The 20266-nt window shown below is 30.5% G+C and overlaps 2 protein-coding genes across 5 annotated transcripts; both read right to left on the bottom strand.

The window, feature by feature from the left end:
* Positions 1-1382: 1382 nt before the first annotated feature.
* On the bottom strand, positions 1383-8408 carry LOC106756429 (urease). 2 transcript variants are annotated; one of them, XM_014638856.2, is made up of 19 exons: positions 8241-8408; positions 7973-8106; positions 7720-7793; positions 7507-7552; positions 7079-7184; positions 6450-6595; positions 6070-6180; positions 5710-5873; positions 5232-5607; positions 5034-5142; positions 4638-4777; positions 4338-4475; positions 4170-4261; positions 3537-3666; positions 3284-3442; positions 2785-2949; positions 2044-2178; positions 1820-1891; positions 1383-1715 (listed from the first exon to the last, which is right to left on the bottom strand). In XM_014638856.2, the coding sequence occupies exons 2-19, from the start codon at positions 8096-8098 to the stop codon at positions 1494-1496; spliced, it is 2511 nt and encodes an 836-aa protein (XP_014494342.1). In that variant the 5' UTR covers positions 8099-8106; positions 8241-8408; the 3' UTR covers positions 1383-1493. The 2 variants fall into 2 exon arrangements, with proteins under 2 accessions (XP_014494342.1, XP_014494341.1); XM_014638855.2 differs by having other exon boundaries at positions 8223-8407.
* Positions 8409-10680: 2272 nt separating this feature from the next.
* Positions 10681-15964, bottom strand: LOC106755684 (ankyrin-3). Of its 3 annotated transcripts, none has more exons than XM_014637884.2 (4): positions 15515-15964; positions 13114-13389; positions 12839-12976; positions 10681-12408 (listed from the first exon to the last, which is right to left on the bottom strand). In XM_014637884.2, the coding sequence occupies exons 1-4, from the start codon at positions 15830-15832 to the stop codon at positions 10855-10857; spliced, it is 2286 nt and encodes a 761-aa protein (XP_014493370.1). In that variant the 5' UTR covers positions 15833-15964; the 3' UTR covers positions 10681-10854. The 3 variants fall into 3 exon arrangements, with proteins under 3 accessions (XP_014493370.1, XP_014493371.1, XP_022634536.1); XM_014637885.2 differs by lacking the exon at positions 15515-15964 and adding an exon at positions 13485-14146; XM_022778815.1 differs by lacking the exon at positions 12839-12976.
* Between the last annotated feature and the right edge of the window lie 4302 nt (positions 15965-20266).

The following is a 20266-nucleotide window of genomic DNA, read 5'->3' as shown; positions in this document are numbered from 1 at the left end:
AAGTCTATTGAATTATCAAAATTTGATAAGTCTAATAATTTATCAAAATTTGATAGGTCAGTTTTTAGATTTATCAAAATTTGAAAAGTCCAATTGGTATTTTTAATCGATCAATTTATTTTGATATATTTTTCCTAATCAAGGTAAGAACAGGATGCTAGTCAACTTTTATAAATTAAAAAATTAAAATAAAAAATAGTTTAAAAGATAATTTGTTTTGCATTGTATTATTTAAAGAATACAAATATATAATGATATTGTAAATTAAACCATTAACATCTACAAATTCATTTATAATTTAACATTTAAAAATAACAATGATTTTTATTTATTCTATTAAAAACATTAATTAATTAATTAAAAATATATAAAAAATGTTTATATGATTTGACGTGTTTTTAGTATATGGACAGATAGATAAACACGTGGAAATTGGAGAAAGGCAACCACATGTTATAGGTTGCCCATCAAATGTTATTAAATGAATTGATTGTAAAAGTTCAAGCAATTGTTTCTGCACCTCACAATAAAATACTTAAATATTCTTCATTGAACCGTTACTGCAAAGAAGAAGAATAGAAAAATACTAAAAGAAATCATTTCAAAAAGTATTTTTCCAAAAGATTTAATGTGTTTGGAAATATGCATTCGGGAAATTTGTTTTAGGGATCTATTCTGAAAAACGTGTTCCAAAATTATTTCACGAGTTTCAGGAATTTTTATATGGATAAAATTGTCATTTTCTAAAATTGAAGAGATGCGGGAAGAAAGTGAGGGAGTGCAGGAAGAAATTGCCTTTAAGATTTTTCTACCTAATTTGGTAGTGGACCAGCCCAGGGTATCTCATTTTTAGAGTGTCAGACCAGGTTTAAACTGATCAAAATAACTATCTCTATCAAGTATTGATAGAAGTTTATATATTTAGTAAAACAAAAACTAAATATAATAAAATTTTATTAAAATTTTCCAAGGCTGATTACTTTACACTTATTTACTTATCTTTCTATCTTAGATAAATTCTTCTAAATTTATGAAAAAAATACACGATTCTTACAATGCTAAATAATTCTATATCGCTTAAAAATTAAGTTTAAAATAATTTAAATATTTTTTTTCTACCTTCTAAGATAAATTTTAAAAATAAAACTTTGATAAGTCCTTTATTTTTACAATTACAACAGGAGAAACGGAAGCAACGAAAACAAATCATTATCACAGATCTTTTCGCTTGTCGAAAAATACAACTAAAAATAGTAATTTGATCTGATCTGATATAACCTGACAAGCAAGCTTGATGCCTAATAGGACACACAAACTTCGATCATAAATTACTTATAAAATGAAATATAGTCTAGTAGTAGGATGCAATCATGCAACGTAAGGTGGAAGAAGGAAAAAAAAATTATTGATTTGAATATCTATCAAGATGATAATTTTCATGCTTACTCAATGTTTCTTTCAATAAAATTGTGTATTGCAGACGCAGTTTGAATTCAAAAGAGGAAGTAATTTCTAGAAAGAGGAACAGTCTTGGCTGCTGTGCAGGTGAGAACCTCTCCATCTGCTGTAACTTTGTATGTTTCGGGATCCACAGTGATTTGTGGAAGAGCATCATTCAGTTTCATGTCTAGCTTGGTGAGCTTCCTTACATTTTCCACAGCTTCCACCCTCTTGTTAAGCCCATACGAAGCTTTTACCCCATCGGCCAAAGCTACCTGCGTGTGACAGAACAACATGTAATGTGAATTTTGAAGAGAAACAAACATATGCATGCTGTTAATGCACGAGTCCATGAAAGAGAGAGGGGTTTGATACATGCCTTGTTCACAAAAGCAATGGAGTGTGCACTACCAGCCTTGCCAAATGCACCGAACATAGGTCTCATAAACACCTAGAACAGTTTGTTTCCTAGTTTAGTTGAAGAACTTCTATTTATAGATTGACAAAATTAACTTTTTTTATAACGTTATAGAAGTGTGATTTAACGAAGTTTGACATACAATTGGTAATTGTACATATAGTCAATACTTATGAAAATATTACCGGTTCAGGTGTTGGAATGCTTGCATTTGGGTCACCCATGTTAGAATATGCAACCGCACCACCTTTGATCACCATTTCTGGTTTTGCTCCAAAAAATGACGGCTTCCATAATACAAGATCAGCTAACTTTCCCACCTGCAAAAGTGGACCTAAATGAGGGGGGCAAGATGATACTACTATTATAAGGATCAGGTTTATAGCAGCCAATTTGATATGACAATTGATGTAAATAAATGAGGACAAAAAAAAAAGAGGAGTGTGGTATTTAGATGCACAATAGAAAGCTATATAGGTGACTCAATCTGAATTCCAGAAAGTTGAATTGCACTAGGGAACATTTATACTCCAATATTTCCATGTCTATAACTCACTGTTGAAGTGTTGTGAAATTAGCATTATTAATGCAGCTTTGTTCACATATAGAGCGAACTACTTATCTAAAACAAAATGTTAATTGCTGAGAATCCGCGCCTAGATGGATGAAGTGTCTGATTCACTTAGTCTTGATTATGAGAATTCATTTAGGCTCAGACTCTCAGAAACTAACTTTTTGTTTTTGATATGTAGTTCTCTCCATATTTGAACAAAGCTGCATTAGTAATGCTATTTTTTTTTCCGTATCTTTCGTAGGTAACTGAGTACTGATAGCTGTTGGTCACAGGAAAGATGAACTTCCAATTATCAGTTTTCTTGGAAATTCATGTTCAAATAGACATAGCACCATGCATTCAAACATCATACCTCAACTGAACCAACATACTGCGAGAAACCATTTGCTATGGCTGGGTTTATAGTGTACTTTGCAATATAACGTTTGATCCGAACGTTGTCGTTCTGTTCACCTGGTTGCAGTGGTCCTCTTTGTGACTTCATCTTATCTGCAGTTTGCCAAGTTCTGCATATCACCTAAGCAAGAAAATGATTTAACAATATAATCCTCACTCCCGGTGATAACAAAAATAGTTTATCTATTTTTATGAATATACTAAAAAAATAAATAAAAAGACAACTGTGAAAGTTCGGGGGTGTCATGTCATATTAACAACTGTAAGAAACGAGTGCATTGTTCCACAGACACTTTCTGCACAAAACAATAACAGAGACCTGAAAACAAATTGAGAGAACTTTCACTCGTTTTCTGGATTTAATTTGACAGCACCGATCATTCTATTTCCTTTTTCATAATTAATGAGCACAACTAAGTGGTGTACACATAGGGTAGCTTAAGTTAAGGAAGGACCTCTCCAATTCGACCCATAGCCTGTGAATCAGAAGATATAATGCTAATTGCCCCCATATCATGCAAAATATCTTCAGCAGCAATTGTTTCAGCCCTTATTCTTGAATCTGCAAAAGCTACATCTTCTGGAATATCGTTATTAAGATGATGGCAGACCATCTGTACATCATGAGTGTAAATTAAGGAATGAATAGCACAAGATATGCACTATTAGTTCTTTGATTCGCTATTAGTTCTGTGATTTAGTTCATACCAACATATCATGATGCTCATCTATGGTATTACACGTATAAGGGCGGGTGGGATTTGTCGAAGAGGGCAGGACATTCTTCACACCACATACTTTTATGATATCTGGAGCATGGCCACCACCTGCACCTTCACTGTCCAATAAAATATTGGAGGAAAGTCCAGAATCAGCCAACTTAGACTGGAAAACACATCCAAATTCAGAGAATGAATGGTAGAAGGGGAAGAGAAAATTCCTGGTCTATTTACATCAATATCCTTCAGATGTTAGCAAAAATATAATAAACCACGATCACCTTGAATACCACACAGAACCGGAAAGAAGAACCGGTGATTAAAAAAAGACAAAGAGCAGCGATATGCAAATGCATACTAGGACACCTATTGATGCAGGCATTCTATTGTGGGAAAAGCAAAGGTTTAACCTATTGCCTATTTCACATTACAGAAAAGCCCCGATGTTTCCAAGGTTCATATATACTAGCTCCTTTTCTCAGTGTTAATACTTCTATGTAATGAATTTTACAAATAAAGTTAAGGTGGATATTTTTCCTCAGCAGCTGTTACAAACAGTACTTAACAAATAACAGCCATGTTATGCCTATGCTTTATAAAATATTTTAAAGTTAACACATACCTGTGATAAGCATGAATGGTTCTTCCTTTAAATGCAGCAATCGTATGTTCGACAAAACCAGATTCATTTAAGGTGTCAGTATGTATGTTAACCTGTTATAATACAAGTTCTCGATAAAAGTCATCAAAAAATAACACAATTTAATAAGTAAGCCAGAGAAAGTTGTGCCTGGATATCATATTGTTCTGCAACAGACAAACAATTGTCTATTGCAGCCGGTGTAGTTCCCCAATCCTCATGCAGCTTCAGTCCCATAGCTCCAGCCTTGATTATTTTATGCAGTTCATCAGGTTTGGCACTATTCCCCTGAATCAATAAATGGAGGATTTAATTGACTTCAGTCATATATCAAAGCTTTTTAGAGGTCCAGTACCCAAAGTTAGGCAAAAAAAAAAGGAAAAAAACTAGACAAACAAAAACTCAGAACAAGCATTATATATGAATAAAAGGGAAAGAATAATAACAGACTTTTCCAGTGAAACCAAAGTTTAGAGGCATGTCATCTGTCGCTTGTAGCATCATTTTCATATGATTTGGGGCTGGTGTACAAGTTGTAGCACGTGTTCCCTCAGCGGGTCCTGTTCCTCCTCCCACTAATGTTGTGATACCTATAAACAATGCAATGCAGAAAAGGACTGAATAAAATAGGTTGGATCAAGAAGGATGCTTGTAAAATAAGTAATTTGGTTACTGAAGTTTTAATGCATAAAAATATAGCATAATCACAACCAAACTGTCTCCAACAACTTCCAAAATTTCCATTTATATGCTAGTCATGAATGCAGCATACTACATGCATTAAATGTTTACAAATACATGAAATGCACACTCTTAGAATAAATTGCTTCAAGTTTTGAAACTTACCACTTGTTACGGCATCATTTACTAACTGGGGGCATATAAAATGAACATGACAGTCTATAGCCCCAGCTGTCAAAATCAAGCCCTCTCCAGCAATAACTTCAGTATTAGCCTAGATATGAGGGGTGTATTTGTAAGTGGTATCACGATAATGAGGTAGGAATTCAGCTCATTGCCTTTGATATCTAGAAGGGAACTTACCCCAATTATCATATTAGTTACATCATTCATAATGTCTGGATTTCCTGCTTTTCCAATTGAGAAAATCGATCCATTTTTAATACCGATATCTGCTTTGATAATTCCGGTATAATCAATGATCACAGCATTTGTTATAACAGTATCCAAGGAATGCTCAGGTTTACAACCACATGATTGACCCATTCCATCTCTTATGACTTTGCCACCTCCAAAAACACATTCATCACCATAGACAGCAAAATCTTTTTCAATTTCAGCAAACAAGTCGGTATCACCAAGACGGATTTTGTCACCCCTTGTAGGGCCATACTTGTTGGCATATTCCTCTCGAGGTATGACTGTAGTTAATGAATAATCTTCTCCAGTAATACCTTCCCTGAGAAGTTCATATTTGTGGTGAGAAATCTTCTCAGACATGGAATTGTAACACATCTAAGAGAAGTTATATAATAATCACTTCAAAAAGAAAATCTTAAACCTAGCATTTTCCTCTTCAACATGTCTAAATCCCCTCGTGGTCACAGTCTCCATGGCTGCAATGCAATTGGAATCATTACCTCGACCATCAGCAATGTTATTACCTCCTCTGATGATTTTGCTACCTCCAATGCTGACAAGTACAACACTTTTACATTCCCCTGGCTAAAGGATTAAATATTTTTCAATTAATCATTTGAAATATAATAAATGAATCAGTTCAACTACTGAACATGCGTAGCCTGTCCAATGATATTGACAACCGATAAAAATTGACTATAATGCAAACACTCAATGAACTAAACATTATAAATTAATATGGTAAAATTTGAAAAGTGATTTCAGCAAAGTAGAATTTCACCTCAAAGCGTGTGGCATTCCCAGCAGCTATGTTGAGGCGCATGCCATATGCTTTCCTTCGATCAAAGATCAAGTAAGGATTTACTTCAATAAAATGATAGTGGCTTCCAACCTGAAATTTTCAGAAGTATTATGAAATGGTTGATATTTTTAACTTATTTTTATGTAGGAAAAGGAATCAACTAATAGATTAGCTGGGATATTTAAAACAATTATTTACACTCATATGTGGGAAGCCTATCACACTGAATTCAGAAACAACGGCACTCCATGTAAATAGAACATAATCCAACCATTTTTATATGGAAAAAATGAATTAATCATTTTAAAGCAAAAGAAAAAAAAATGATAAGCTGCAAGGTGCAGCACATAGGCAAACACCTGAATTGGCCTGTCTCCCTTGTTGACAACTCTGAGACTTATTGCACGCCTTCCAGGGTTAAGAATCAGATTTTCACCTCCAAATATTATTTGTCCTGGAATTCTATGATCTTCTTCGTTCTCTGTAAACTTGTCCAGTGAAGGTACTGTAAACACAGTTTCCACCCATAAGAGAAATACAAATGTTAGTAGAGGCTTCAATTTACAATTAGTGCTTCTGTATGTCAACTTCAAAAGTTCTGAAACGGCACGGTAGAAGATTGCAAAATTTCAATCTGAACATTATTTCACCATGGATAAACGATAAATAAAAGATATACTGTAACTGTAAGTCGTGTCAATTGAACAAAAATAATAAGAATTTAGTTACAGAATAGCATTCTTAGAGATGGAAGCACTTCGTAGAGACATGCATTAAGATTTTAAGCTAGTTTCTTCGCAAACATTTTTAAAAGAAGAAAATAAAAAGGTAACCAATCTTCTCTAGTAACTTATCCAAAAATTGATGTACATAAGCTGCTTTTAAAAACTTAATTTATTTTACCTTCTTAGCCTAGAAGTATTTTCAGGAAAGTTTATCCAAATAAGTTTGAAATCATCTACTTTTTTACAACAAAGTAGAGACATACCTGGAAGAAAAGAACCAAATAATGCTAGTTCAAGGTTTCCATTCTCGGAAGCGATTGGGTCATGAATGGTGACTAACTTAGTTCCATCACGAAAGGTGGCTTCAACCTACATTGAATTTTACTTAGAAAAATTATGGCAATAACATGTGGCAAATTCTTTCTTTCTGAGCATGGGTGAGAGAAAGTAATTTATAGCAAAAATTGAGCTATATCTTTTTCCAGATTTAAGATCCAAAACAGAGGTTAAAGAGGCCATAAAATAGTTTTTTTGAAAATGAAAAAATATTTTAAAATTATTCTTCGCACGAAACGTTGAAGACCCTCTTATAGTAACAAATTGAATGATTATCTAACTTCATGCAATATGCAGAAAGCCATTTGGGAAAGTGTTTTGTATGGTATAACTACAATGCCATAATGATACATACCTGAACACTTTCCACGAGATGTCGAACAGCTGGAAGAACTTGTTTCCTGTTAAAGTATCAGATAAATTTAGGTCTGTTCTAAAAAATAAAAAACGACTCCCCGTTTCTTTTCTAGGGTACGAACAACACTATATCAATTTAAAGAGAAAAAACTATAATCCAGAAAGTGCAAAACAAAAATAAAACACCAGAAAGTGAAAATTAACACAATACCTTCCCAGAAGTTCTCTCCCAATGGACATTAACTGTGCAACAGTCTTGTCCCCATCACGCACAAATTCCAAAATCTATGCAACAAAAAAGATAGTAACATACAAACAAATTAAAATAATTTCTAAAGGATTTACAGCAAGTAGAGAAAAGATAAACTGCTTAACAGATAACCCATATTGTAACATGGAATTAAAAACATAGAAGAAGAAAAATTAAAAGGGTTGAAATACACCAAAGAGGAACAGAAGCAAACCTGAGTTGCTATGAGAGCCACAGTTTCAACATAATTGAGTCTTAAACCACGAGCAAGACGCTTCTGGGCAAGGTAGCCAGCATTATGAAGGTCTAGTTTCTCGATCTCCCTTGGACTTAGTTTCATTTTTCAGTCTAAGCAAGGAACAGAAGAAAACAGAGAAATAAAATCAACAAAATTGACTTGTTCATGAATGCTGACTACAATATAAACTCGAAGAAACAAACATGTTTGAGGATAAGAACAGTACGAGATTTATGGTTCTTACGCCGACTTCAAAGTGTAAAACATTACAGTACTAATGTGATCAACAAATTTTTTGTTTGTTTGACGAGGAAGGAGGATAAAATAATATTTGCCATGTTTTGTGCAACGTGACCTGGAGAATCTGAAGACATAAAAGATAAATTTTCTTTTGGAACGACACTGGTTCACCTCTTTCGAAGTTAATTTTCTAGGCATTAAAAATACGATTACCGAATCACCAACTGCCAATAGTTGGTGGGTTATATTATAAGTGCACAGATCTAGTTGCTGGGTTTCTCGGGTGTATAACTGTAATTTCTTTTCATTTTATTTTTTAATAAAAAAATAATTTTTTTAACAATTTATTTTCACAGTTTATGTGATAGCCGTTTATATGATATTTTATGATTAATTTGTTTCAAATATATAAATCAATAAAATAATAACTTAATTTATTTTCAAAAAAAATTATTAACATATATTATATTGCATCTTAACCATAAATATTTAACTGATATAAGGTTATCAATTACTTTATACGTCTCCTTAGTTTTTTTTTACTAAAAATATGATGACAAAAATATAGTATAATTATAATATTATGTAATAAAATATTAGGGAACATTATAATATAAGAAAATAATTATTTTCTTACATGTGTTTGTTGTGTTGATTTGTAATTGTCAGTTAATTAATCATTTAATATTTTTAATTTTTTGTTTTTCTTTTTTTGTTACATGTCTATAGAAAAGTAATTCTATGATTTATATTGAAAGTACTATTTCTTTTATATAATTACTTAATCATTTAACATAATTTTTAATTATTTGACTATTTAATATATTCTACTTTTATTTCATAATATAATATTATTTAAATCAATTAATTAATTTGATTTTGATAGTTGAATTTGTAATACTATGCCTAATTTGTTCCAAAATAATAAAAATATGATTCAATGGAAATATTTTAACTTTTTACTCCTAAAATACGTAACATATTAATATTCATCTTAAGATTTAAACAATTTCAATATATTTAAAAAATAAATATTTTTTACCAAATATTGCCATTACATCACGTTCACATTCCGAACATCTATAATTAGATATCATCAAAACTTAATTAACTTTTCTTATCTATTAAGATTTATTTGTTTCTTAAAGTTTAAGTTTTCAACTTCCTTACTCTAACAAAAAAGCTAAACACTCTAATCAATAGTTAAAAAGTATTGTTATGTTTTCATCTTAAACTTCTTTATCCTTCTATTATTAACTAAAAATTTAAGAGAATAAGTTAGGAAATCAATCATGATAAAAATTAATTCTCTCTTGATTTTCATTTAAGGTATACTTATAAAAACGTTTAAATATATTTTAATGTTATAATAAATAAATAAATATCGATTTCTAGTTATATAGACTTTGTTATTTGTTTTTCATTAATGTAAAATAAAAAAAGTTACCTTTTTTATATCTCCGATATTAATACAATCTTAGCATCTAACATTTTTAAAGATCGAATACATTTTATAAGACAGTGATCACTGACTTTATATACAAGTTTATTTTTGTAAATTCCACCCTTAAATTATAATTTTGTATCATTGTAATAATATATGTAAAATCTCACTTAAAAATAAAGTAATTAAATTATTCATATCTTAAAATATTTTGAAAAATATCAATTGTGATGATTTTGATCTATATAAATATTAACATTAATTTTGTACATAGGTTAAATGATAATTTTCTATGAACTTTGAAAATGAAAACATGATTAAATAAAATATATTAAATGATATAATATTTAATAGAAATTTCACCAATATACTTCATTTGGACATAAGATCTAAATAAATTTGCTTGTTGCTAGTCAATGGTCCGTTAAAATAAAACATAACGGTTAAACTTTCAGGGCATATTTTCTGTAACATCTTTCTACTTTTATTAGGTAAAGCAAGTGATTTAGTTTAAATTCTATTAATGCTGTTTTAAGTATAAAATAAATCATGTTTAACTTTTTCTTTTTTATATTTTAAAACTTTTATTTTAAATTTTAGAATATATGTATTTAAATTTCAGTGAAATAATCTTTTGGATATGTTGGGGTGATTGAGAGGGAGTAATTGAGTGGATTTGAGGGTAATTTTTTTTTTGTTTATTTGAGTGAATTTGGAGGTATTTCAAGAGTGTATTTTGAAATAAATTTTTTTAATCTGTCATATAAACTAAATCTTACACCAATTCTCACAAATTTTACTTCAAAATTCACCCTCATCTACCTCTAAATTCACTCAAATAAACAACAACAAAAAAATTATTTTCAAATCCACTCAATCACTCTCCCCAATGACTCAGTGAACACACCCTTACTGAATATATATATATATATATATATATATTAAAAATGGAGAGGATAATCATAACATTTAATCTAATTTTACTAATGTAAATGCAATCTATTTTTCACTTCCTTTACACTCTAACATTTAGAAAACAAAATCTTTTCTATCATTTTTCACTGATAACATGGCATTACATTATATGTTTAAAGCTGAAATGGATATACATTTAGAACACAGAAGTACATCTACAATACAACCTTCTCCAAGTTTTTCTTTAGCCATGGTCCCTTCAAACCTCAGGAGCTCTTCTACCAGAAATGGCTTCTCTAGTTACTAATTGAATCCCCCTTACCCACAAATCAGCCATTTCAATCCCACCTTCACACACAAAATGTACCTGTTTATCTTTTGTAGTAACAACGTGGAACAATCCTGGTTCCTCAACATCAAACTTCCTCCTACGATTCCATCGAAATTTCACACTAGGCCCAACCTCAGCCTCTTTACAAATCACATTTCTCTTACTTGATTTTCCCCAACGTAAGATTCCAGCAGCACCAATCATCTGTAGGAACTTACCATGAGGTGAACCTTTGCCACACTTCGTATGCTTCTTCACACGATGTCCACCCAAGACCAGTTTTCTAGCTAGCTCATCCAAAATCACACGTTCAGCATCATTTCCTGCACCATTTTCTCTGGAAAGTGAAAGGGCTGTCTCATGTCTCTCATTCTGAATATCACATTCAGCTCCATATGAGATCAAAAGCTCACACATTTCACCACGGCACCCTCTTGCTGCTAACATCAGAGGGGTATATCCTTCACCATCAAAAGCATTTACTTCATAACCCTCTTTTAGTAGTTTGTGAACAATACTTATGTCTCCGTAGCAAGCTGCACGGTGGAGAGGGTTTGCCTCGATTGAACCATCGCCTCCCCCTTTAAGTGCATATTCAAGCATCACCTTGTGGAACGCTTCACTGTTTTGGCTCACATCAACGAGGTTCAGTGCTGTCAAACCATATTTGTTTTTAAGCCTAGTCACGTCAGCTCCTGCATAAAGAAGCAACTTGAAAGCCTCCACGTTACCCACTACAGCAGCTATCATAGCAGCAGAAAATCCGTTTGCATTTTGCTCATTCAGATTTATGTTCCCATTTTCAATGAGTTTCTTCATACCCTCCATGTCATTTGCACGAGTTACAAATAACAATGCGGAGAATCTAGCGGCATTGCTTGATCTAACAATCTTCCCTGCTCTGATTACATCCAATATCACTTTCTGGTAGACTTTAGTCCACTGAACAAAGTTTGCAATTGAAGTTGCACATTGGTCAGATGAATTTACCATTCCCAAATCAGCACCTGCTGATGCTAGGACCCCAAGGCACTTCTCATGTTTGTGCCTTGTGCAGATCATCAGTGCTGTATCTCCACATTTTGTCTGGGAATCCAAGTTACAACCACCATTAATCAGGCACTGAAGAATGTTGCATGATCCAACCCGTGCAACAATGTGAATAGCCCGTTCACTGGTTTCTTCAGTTGTTTGCACGGTCACTTCTGTATCAGCACCATTGTTTAGAAGAATATTTACAGCTCTTTCGTTGTTACAGATGATAGCATGGTGCAAGAGACTCCTCCCAATGTGTAAGATATTAGGTGAGAGATGGCAGAGCAGCATATGCAATATAGCACCAGTGGACTCAAAATACTCCACGGCACACCAGGTGATTGGATAGGCCTCAGCTAGTCCAACACCTACACGAAATTCTTCTCCTGTATCTGTGTCCCAGGACCAAGCCCCCAGTTTGACCTTCATGTCAAGCCTTACTCCAACCTGTTTCCAAAAGTATAAAAATTATCATGATCATACAATAGAAAATAAGTGTACTTGATGCCATAATATGACCAACACAATTAGATTTGTATAAATATCAGTATAATTAACTGAACCAATTGCAGAACAATCATAATATCCCATATTGTAACAATAAAAGATTATGCTTAATTATGCCCTTTTCATTTTCATATGACAGAGCAATTCGGTAAAATTGCCAGTAATGAATACATTTTGATCATACAAGGGTCTCTCGACCCATTTCAAAGTTAACAGACATCAAACATGGATGAAGCTTTCTCACATTGTAACGACACAACCGGTATTAAAAAAATAAAAAAAGACTTGCTAATCAACATCATTATTGCTTTCAAAACCAGACATGTTTTTTTCCATGTGAAGGTTACTTATGCAAGTTAGAGAAGCCCACCTGCAACAGTAATCTAACAACATCAATCTGCCTGCTGACCACAGCAGCAAATAATGCATTGCAATCGACATTAGCATGAAGAAATGGCTTTGAAGATTGAAGCAAAGTCCTATCAATTGCATTGGCATCCACTCCATGCTGACAACATATAGAACAGTGTCATTCAATAATCAAATATAATACTTTGCATACATGAGGAGCTACATTAACACATCCACTGTTCAGAAAAGAGCACACTACACAATCCGTATTATTATCAAGCATAATGGTGTTACCTTGATGAGTACATCAACAACCTCAACGAAGCCTCTGCAACAGGCAGAGACAAGGGCATGAACTGCAACCTGAGGACGAATCATGTTGGATTGCATGAGTAATTCAACAAATCTGGCCCTGCCCAAATAGCTTGCTTCCATTAGAGCCTCCTCGCATGCAAGTTGTGATGCCCCAGCATTGATGAGGACCTCCAACACTTTTAGATGCCCTTCTCTCACTGACGCTGTTGTGGCATAGCCCCGGAACATTCTCATATTTACATTAGCTCCAACGTTCTACCACATGAAAACATCAAAACAAAGTTTATTATGAATGACATAACAAAACATAAACCGTGTCTCTTCTTGTTTCATCCACAAAAAATATCTACCACGTGAGCTACATGAATAAAATACTTTCTACTATTGCTAGCTTCATTTGCTTATCAGGTTTCTAGAAGGAGATTGAACACTCTGAGATGAAACATCTCGTTCCCATTCAGCTTTCTCCAATCTCTATCTCTCGGTGCACCATTCTATTCCATACAGTGCTGATAAGATCTAATTTAAGGGGACAAGAAAAGACTTCAAACTGCATCATCACTAACCAAGATGTCATGGACTAACATAAAAACTATAAGATAAAATTTACTATTAAACACATGACACCACAACTAATATTCTAGAACTTTTCTATGATTAGTGTGTACAAATATTTCAGAGTTCAAAAGCAAATTTATGGAAAATAAATAGACAAATTAATGATATTGTTCCTACATCGCCCTTCGAGTAATGCCAGATAAGATGTACGACATATATTGATGAATATCTCATAACAACATTTCAATATGTTTTGGTTCAAAAAGTTTAAATGGAGTTTAGCGTTAGATAACAAGATCAAATTTGAGAGCTGACCAGTTATCCGAAAGAATAAGGATGAAAGATACTGCCAAAGTAGATAAAAAATGTCAAAATCAACCCACCCCACAGTTTGGATGTGTAAGCTAAATCAAACTATACGCATCACAAATCAGCTTAGTTTTGCATGTCTTTATCAAAAAAATAATGACATTTTGTACAAAAGTTTTAATTTTACTAACCTAATTAAAGTTTCATGCGTAAATTTTACATTTGACATCGCAAATGGCTCCTTCTACTTTGAAATTTTGTGAAAAGCATATTCAACGGGGCGACTCTATGCATTAACACACTAATAGGGCAAAAGAATTTACTCTATCATCATCAGGTAAATTAATACGAATAATAAATTCATTAACTTTTACCATAATTATCTCTAAAATTATACTAATCATATTTTAGTAAATAAATAGTACAAAATTTTCTTCAAGCACAATATATAAAAAGTAAATTTAGATATCCAGACCCTACGGAATAGTCACATGACTCCATGTGACTACAAAAATTAAGAAATGAGGGGAGAATTATATATACATATATAAAATTAAACATACGTTTTAAGTTTTTAACTTAAAAAAAAAACTAAGATAATTAGGTGTACAGTATATTTTTTGAGCCTCATTGAGGAGTAAATGCATTAACCGCTAAAGGGTTTCTTCTTTTACGTTTTTTCAACACATGCAAGAAAACGATTGGTTACTTTCTTATCTAACTTGATTAGTGCAAGCCGAAATTCACTCTAAGAAATTAAATATAATTTTGGTTTCGGGTGAACTTTTTATTTTGGGAATGTGAAAAAAAATTATTATCTAACTATTGAATGCAGTTTTCATCCCAATAAAATAGTATATTTTTATTTTATTTTCTTGTAAAAAAAAAACATCAACTTAAATTAAATCTGAAATATATTTTTTTTTCTTTTGAACATTTATATCCAATTAAATAAATAATAAAATTTAGGAATGTCACGTGATACTGCAAACGCTACTTTGTGTTACCTGGCATTGAGATTTTGCTCAGCACAAAAGTTAACGAGAAAAACATCATAATAAAAAAAAAAAAGAAAACCTATTTGATTTTAGTTCATAATTTCACAAAGAAAATCCAAAAGCTTTTCTAACAAAAGAATCAAAAAATAAAGTTATCTATACTCCTTAATTTGGTTTAATTCTTCAATTTCTTGAAAATGGATTGGTTTTCAAAAATTGAAAAACTGGTAAATCAATCAAACGGAAAGAAAACGAAAACAAATATCGAGCATTATCACTCCCAATCACCCATAACGCAAAAGCAGGCACTGAAGTATCAACAAAAACAACAGCGAATATTTGCAAATAACAAAAGAATAAAACTTCGCCAGGATTCCAGAATCGCGTTTCGAGAAAACAAAACAAAACAAAAGGACTGTCAGAACAGCTTCATTTGGTTGTGTCGAATGCTTCGACGTCGTTTTGAGAAACAAATCACAACAAAACACAATGAAAACAGCATTGAGAAGCGTTACCAGAAGCTTCCGAAGAAGTGTCAAATTCCCTGTGTGCGCGGCCAGGAACAGAGCGGTGAGTTCGGTCTTGAACTCCTCGTACGCCGAGTTAACTCGGTGAGGCGACTCGTCCTGCAGCACGATCTCCGTCGTTTTGAACTTAAACGACACCGTCCCGACGAAGTTAACGTCGACAGAGGGATTGTCAACAAAGTCAAACGCAGATTCGGTGTCGCCGTAATAAGCCGCTTCTACGAGACGCTGCGAAAGCTCCGTTTCATAGTCCACGGGAAAAACCTGTCTCCGAAGGCCCGAACCAGAATTCGCCAGCACCATCATTTCTTTGTTCTTTTCCTCGGAACCTACGAATTTTGGTGCTTTGTTTTGTGAATGAATGTTGTAGCTTGCTGTAACCAGGTGCAGAGCAGGGACTGCATGTTTTTATATGCAAAGAAACGTTTCGTTTTACTTTTAGGGAACTCAGTTTCACTATCTGAATAAATTAATTAATTTTTTATTTAAATAAATAAATAAATAAAGTACAGCTTGGGTTTTGGCTCGGTGTGGTTAAAATATTTTGACGTAGTATGGAAGATTATTTGGTAATTGGTTGTTGGAGCTACAATTACGTGAGATTGGTATACCGGTTTTACTCATTGTGGAGGGTAATCAGAACTTTAAAAAATTATTTATTATTAATTAACGTAGTTTATATATATCTATACATTTTTCACTTAATTTTTAGTGAAATTTAATTGTTATTTTATCAAATTAATAATGTATTAATTTTGTCTAGAACTATCTATGATTTATTCATTAAGACTAAATAATTAATTAGAGAAATTAACTGCATTTCTTAATGCATGTATCCATTTCTTACTTTCACAATTAAGTTTATTATTAATAATCTATGTTCTACAATATATATATATATATATATATATATATATATATATATATTTCGATTTGATATTTTACGTTGGTATTTAGTAAAAATATTTACTATGTTATTAAAGTCAAATTTTTATTCTCAATAAAAAAACACAAATTACATTTATAAAATTGTGTTTAAGTTTTTTCTATAAACTTATTATGAAATTATTTAATTAAAAGAAGTGTAATGAGTTTACATATTCATGGATATTAATAAATAAGAGTATCGGTTTAAAATTATTATTGAAGTAGTTGTAGATATAGACATTTCTTAAAAAGATGTGCATGTAGAACTGAATTTTACCAAAATCCAAACAAAATCATTCCTAATAATATAAACGGTGGGATCTGAGCTTTAATTTTTTATTTAAAAGCTTCATTAAATTCACATACGTATTATTCTCTTACAAACAATAAGCAGTTAAAGTTACTATTAATGATATCTTAAACCTTATTCATTCATATTTTATGAATGCAGAAAAACCAATAAAATATTTATTATTTTCTTTTTCAGTGATCATCTTTCTTTCTTATAACCATTTCAGAACTATATCATATTCTCTTCATTTTTCTTTTATTTATTACATACTTTTATACATCAATTAGAAAATAATTAAAGTATTGAGACTAACATCATCTTGTATTAAACTACGTAGACGATATTGTGTATATAATATCGAAATTAAAAACTAGTAAATTACTAAAATTTTAATGAGGTTGATATACTCCTATTGAGGTAAAATATTCATTAGGAAAAATAGATTGACATTTTCAACTATATTATTTATTTATTATATACTTATTATTCATATAATATTTTTAAAACAGTTAAAGAATAAGAGAAATATCACCATAATAAGATCTATGAAGGTCTCAATCACATCAAAAGAAAAGACATAGTATCGTAAAACCATATCATCTCTTGTGAACATATTTCATCACATGTCACCTATATTTATGTAATTAATATTTTGTTTTTTATGGGAATTTTTCAATTTTCAAATTTACCTTTCTATTTTTTCAATCCAACATATATACTTACTCTTAATTAACATGGGTTAGCCACACGGAAAAAAATAACAAAAGGTATTTTTTAAGAAAATCAATAAAAATGGAGTGAAAGATTTCTTTTGATAAAAAGATTTATTTGAGTAGTATCGTGTTATATAAAGATTTCACATTGTATTTGTAGTATTTCTTTATGTAATAAATGTAAAGTCTTTTTTCTTTTAAAGCAAAATATAAAAATCTTTTTACACACGTATACTTAAGATTCTTTTTATTTGTCATAGTTAAATTCTTTTGTTTACTAAACCAGTTCATAAATACGATATTTTTCTTTTTATGAGTCAATTCTGTCTCACATTTCGACTTTTTCTTTTTCTACATATAAATTTTAAAATTGTCCAAAGTTTTTTATAGTGTGAAATCAACACAACATTTGAATCATTAATACATATTTGGCATTGATTTTTATAGAATTAATTATTAACTTTTGAACGGATTTTTTTTTCTTCTTAAAAGTGTTTATTTTATTATATTTTTATGTTTTTTTTTTATCGAACTTGTAAGCATAAAGTCAAGACAAAATAAAATATTTTTTACTATCAGATGATAAAAAGTCATCATTAATGTCTTTATTTTTCTTCACTATAAAAATCAACTATTTTTTGCAGAATTATTTTCAACTAAAATTTAGTTTATATATTTTAATAAGTATTTTTTTTAATATTGAAATGATAAAAAGGAGAAAGAGATAGGTGAAAGGAGACAAGGAAAATGGATGTTTTTCCAATGCAAAACATTTTTCAACGTATGATAGCACCATTTTACCATCATCACCCTAACCGGATTTAGCCTGCACTTCTTTTCTTACAATGCACAAGTAAATCAAATAATAAAACACACTTAAGACTTTGACAGTGTCATTATTTCTTTTTTAATCTTTCGTACAGTGATTCTGACAGTGATTAACAAATAATCTATCCACATGGCTACCAAAAATTTTGCCAATCACTTCACCCTTATTTTATATGTATCTATGTTTGTATTACTTTGTATAGTTAACATTAATTTTTTGGATTTTTATATTATAATTATTTTTAACTAGTAGAAACTCATGGGTTTTCTTTTGTGCGTGCATTTTTATTTTTTACTGTAAGTAGACAATTTAGTTTAAAAAGATAATTAAATTAAAATAAATGACCACTTAAAAGGGCAAAATATTAAGAAAATTATCTTGGTTTAAAAATGAATAAATTTAAATAGATAATCACTCAGAAAAGTTTGTATACGATCGTCTTACAATAAGATAATTAGCTTAACGATTAAACTTAAATAAATAATAAAAAAATCATTTTACTCAAAAGGTAAAATTTGAAACGTGCGTATCAACAATTTCCTTTATTAATGATGTAAACAATATTTTTTAGTATATTCACAGTTTTATTTCAATTCAACAATTTTAATACATCAATTCCACTATTAAATGTTGGTCTGAATAAATTTGGAGGGACTTTTTTCTTTTTGCACTTTACAGATTTTTTATTTCTACATCTCAATTCTTTTTAAATTTAAAATAATCTTTTGACTTTGATTAGGTAAAAAAGTTATCTAGTCTTTTTTTTTTTATTTGATTAGGATCGTATAAAAGGTTAAATAAATTTGGAACATGTAATGTGTATATTAAGAATTTTGTTATCAATTATTGTTTAATGTATTTGTATAATATTTTTTATAATAATATTAATCTTTATTTAGATGTAAAATAGATAGACATACAATTTTCATATGACCGTCACATTAAATAATATATTGATGTTTCTACATCTCATATAATTTTGTTCAAACATATCTAATGAAATGTTCAGACATATTTTCACTGAGTGTCATGATGTATTAAAATATTAATTGTGTATCGATAAGATTTGTTAAGATTATTTATTATTTACTTATATATTCAATAGAACAAAAATTACACCATGTTTTTGCAAGGAAATTTTAATTGAATAGATGAATAGAATCTGAATTTAGGAAAACAATTGTTAAATGTGTGGAAAGGTTGGATTTTATTCCTTTTTTTCAATTACATTGCTACCATTCTTTCGTATTTAATGGATGTTATGTTTTAATGTTTTAAGGTAAAAATCATCGTGATTTAAAAGCAATCTCAATAATATGCTTATACACATCAATTAGTGATTTTATATAAAATAAAAGTAAATAAAATATTAGTTACTTATTTTATGTTAAAGAAGAAAACATGCTAACTGAATTGGTTTCAAGAAAAAAATTAATTCTTTTAAGGTTTAAAAACATGTTAAAAAGATTCTTATGAATATTTTTTACATAATTGGAATGAGATACAGTATTTTATATCTCTAAATATTAAATATCGTTCTAAAGTATATAATCTATTTTTTTTATATATTTCAAAATATAAAATAGGATTAAATATGTTTTTAGTCCGAGTGATTTTGGTTTTAGTCCATTTTCAAACTATGGTACAATTTAGTCCTTCAACTCTAGAAAATTCTGGTTTTAATATTTTTTACCAATTTTTGTTAACTTTATTTGTTGTTTCAAGCAGGTTTCTTAGTTAACATTGAAACAAAAATGTATCAAACAGTGTAAACAATCCAATTGAAACAACAAATAAAGTTAACAAAACTTGGTAAAAAAAATTAAAACCAGAGTTTTCTAAAATTGAAGGATTAAATTGTATCATAGTTTGAAAATGGACTAAAACCGAAATCGTCCCAAAAGTATAAGAACTAAAAACATATTTAACCTTATATTAATATTTAACGTTATAAATTATATAATCTATAATTTGTTCTA

Source organism: Vigna radiata, chromosome 2 (assembly GCF_000741045.1).
Source record: "Vigna radiata var. radiata cultivar VC1973A chromosome 2, Vradiata_ver6, whole genome shotgun sequence".
Taxonomy (NCBI): domain Eukaryota; kingdom Viridiplantae; phylum Streptophyta; class Magnoliopsida; order Fabales; family Fabaceae; genus Vigna; species Vigna radiata.
The sequence above is the reverse complement of the archived record's forward strand: the minus strand, read 5'-3'. Positions and strand labels throughout refer to the sequence as shown.

Excerpts from the sequence above, each read along its gene's own strand:
- LOC106756429 (XM_014638856.2), bottom strand. The coding sequence starts at position 8,098 with ATGAAACTAAGTCCAAGGGAGATCGAGAAACTAGACCTTCATAATGCT. Across the intron at positions 5,608-5,709 it reads GTTGAAGAGGAAAATGCTAG|GGAAGGTATTACTGGAGAAG; the intron begins GTTTAAGATTTT and ends TGAACTTCTCAG. Across the intron at positions 3,667-4,169 it reads ACCATTCATGCTTATCACAG|TGAAGGTGCAGGTGGTGGCC; the intron begins GTATGTGTTAAC and ends TTTATTGGACAG.
- LOC106755684 (XM_014637884.2), bottom strand. The coding sequence starts at position 15,832 with ATGATGGTGCTGGCGAATTCTGGTTCGGGCCTTCGGAGACAGGTTTTT. Across the intron at positions 13,390-15,514 it reads CACTTCTTCGGAAGCTTCTG|AACGTTGGAGCTAATGTAAA; the intron begins GTAACGCTTCTC and ends TTCATGTGGTAG. Across the intron at positions 12,409-12,838 it reads TTGTTAGATTACTGTTGCAG|GTTGGAGTAAGGCTTGACAT; the intron begins GTGGGCTTCTCT and ends TTTTGGAAACAG.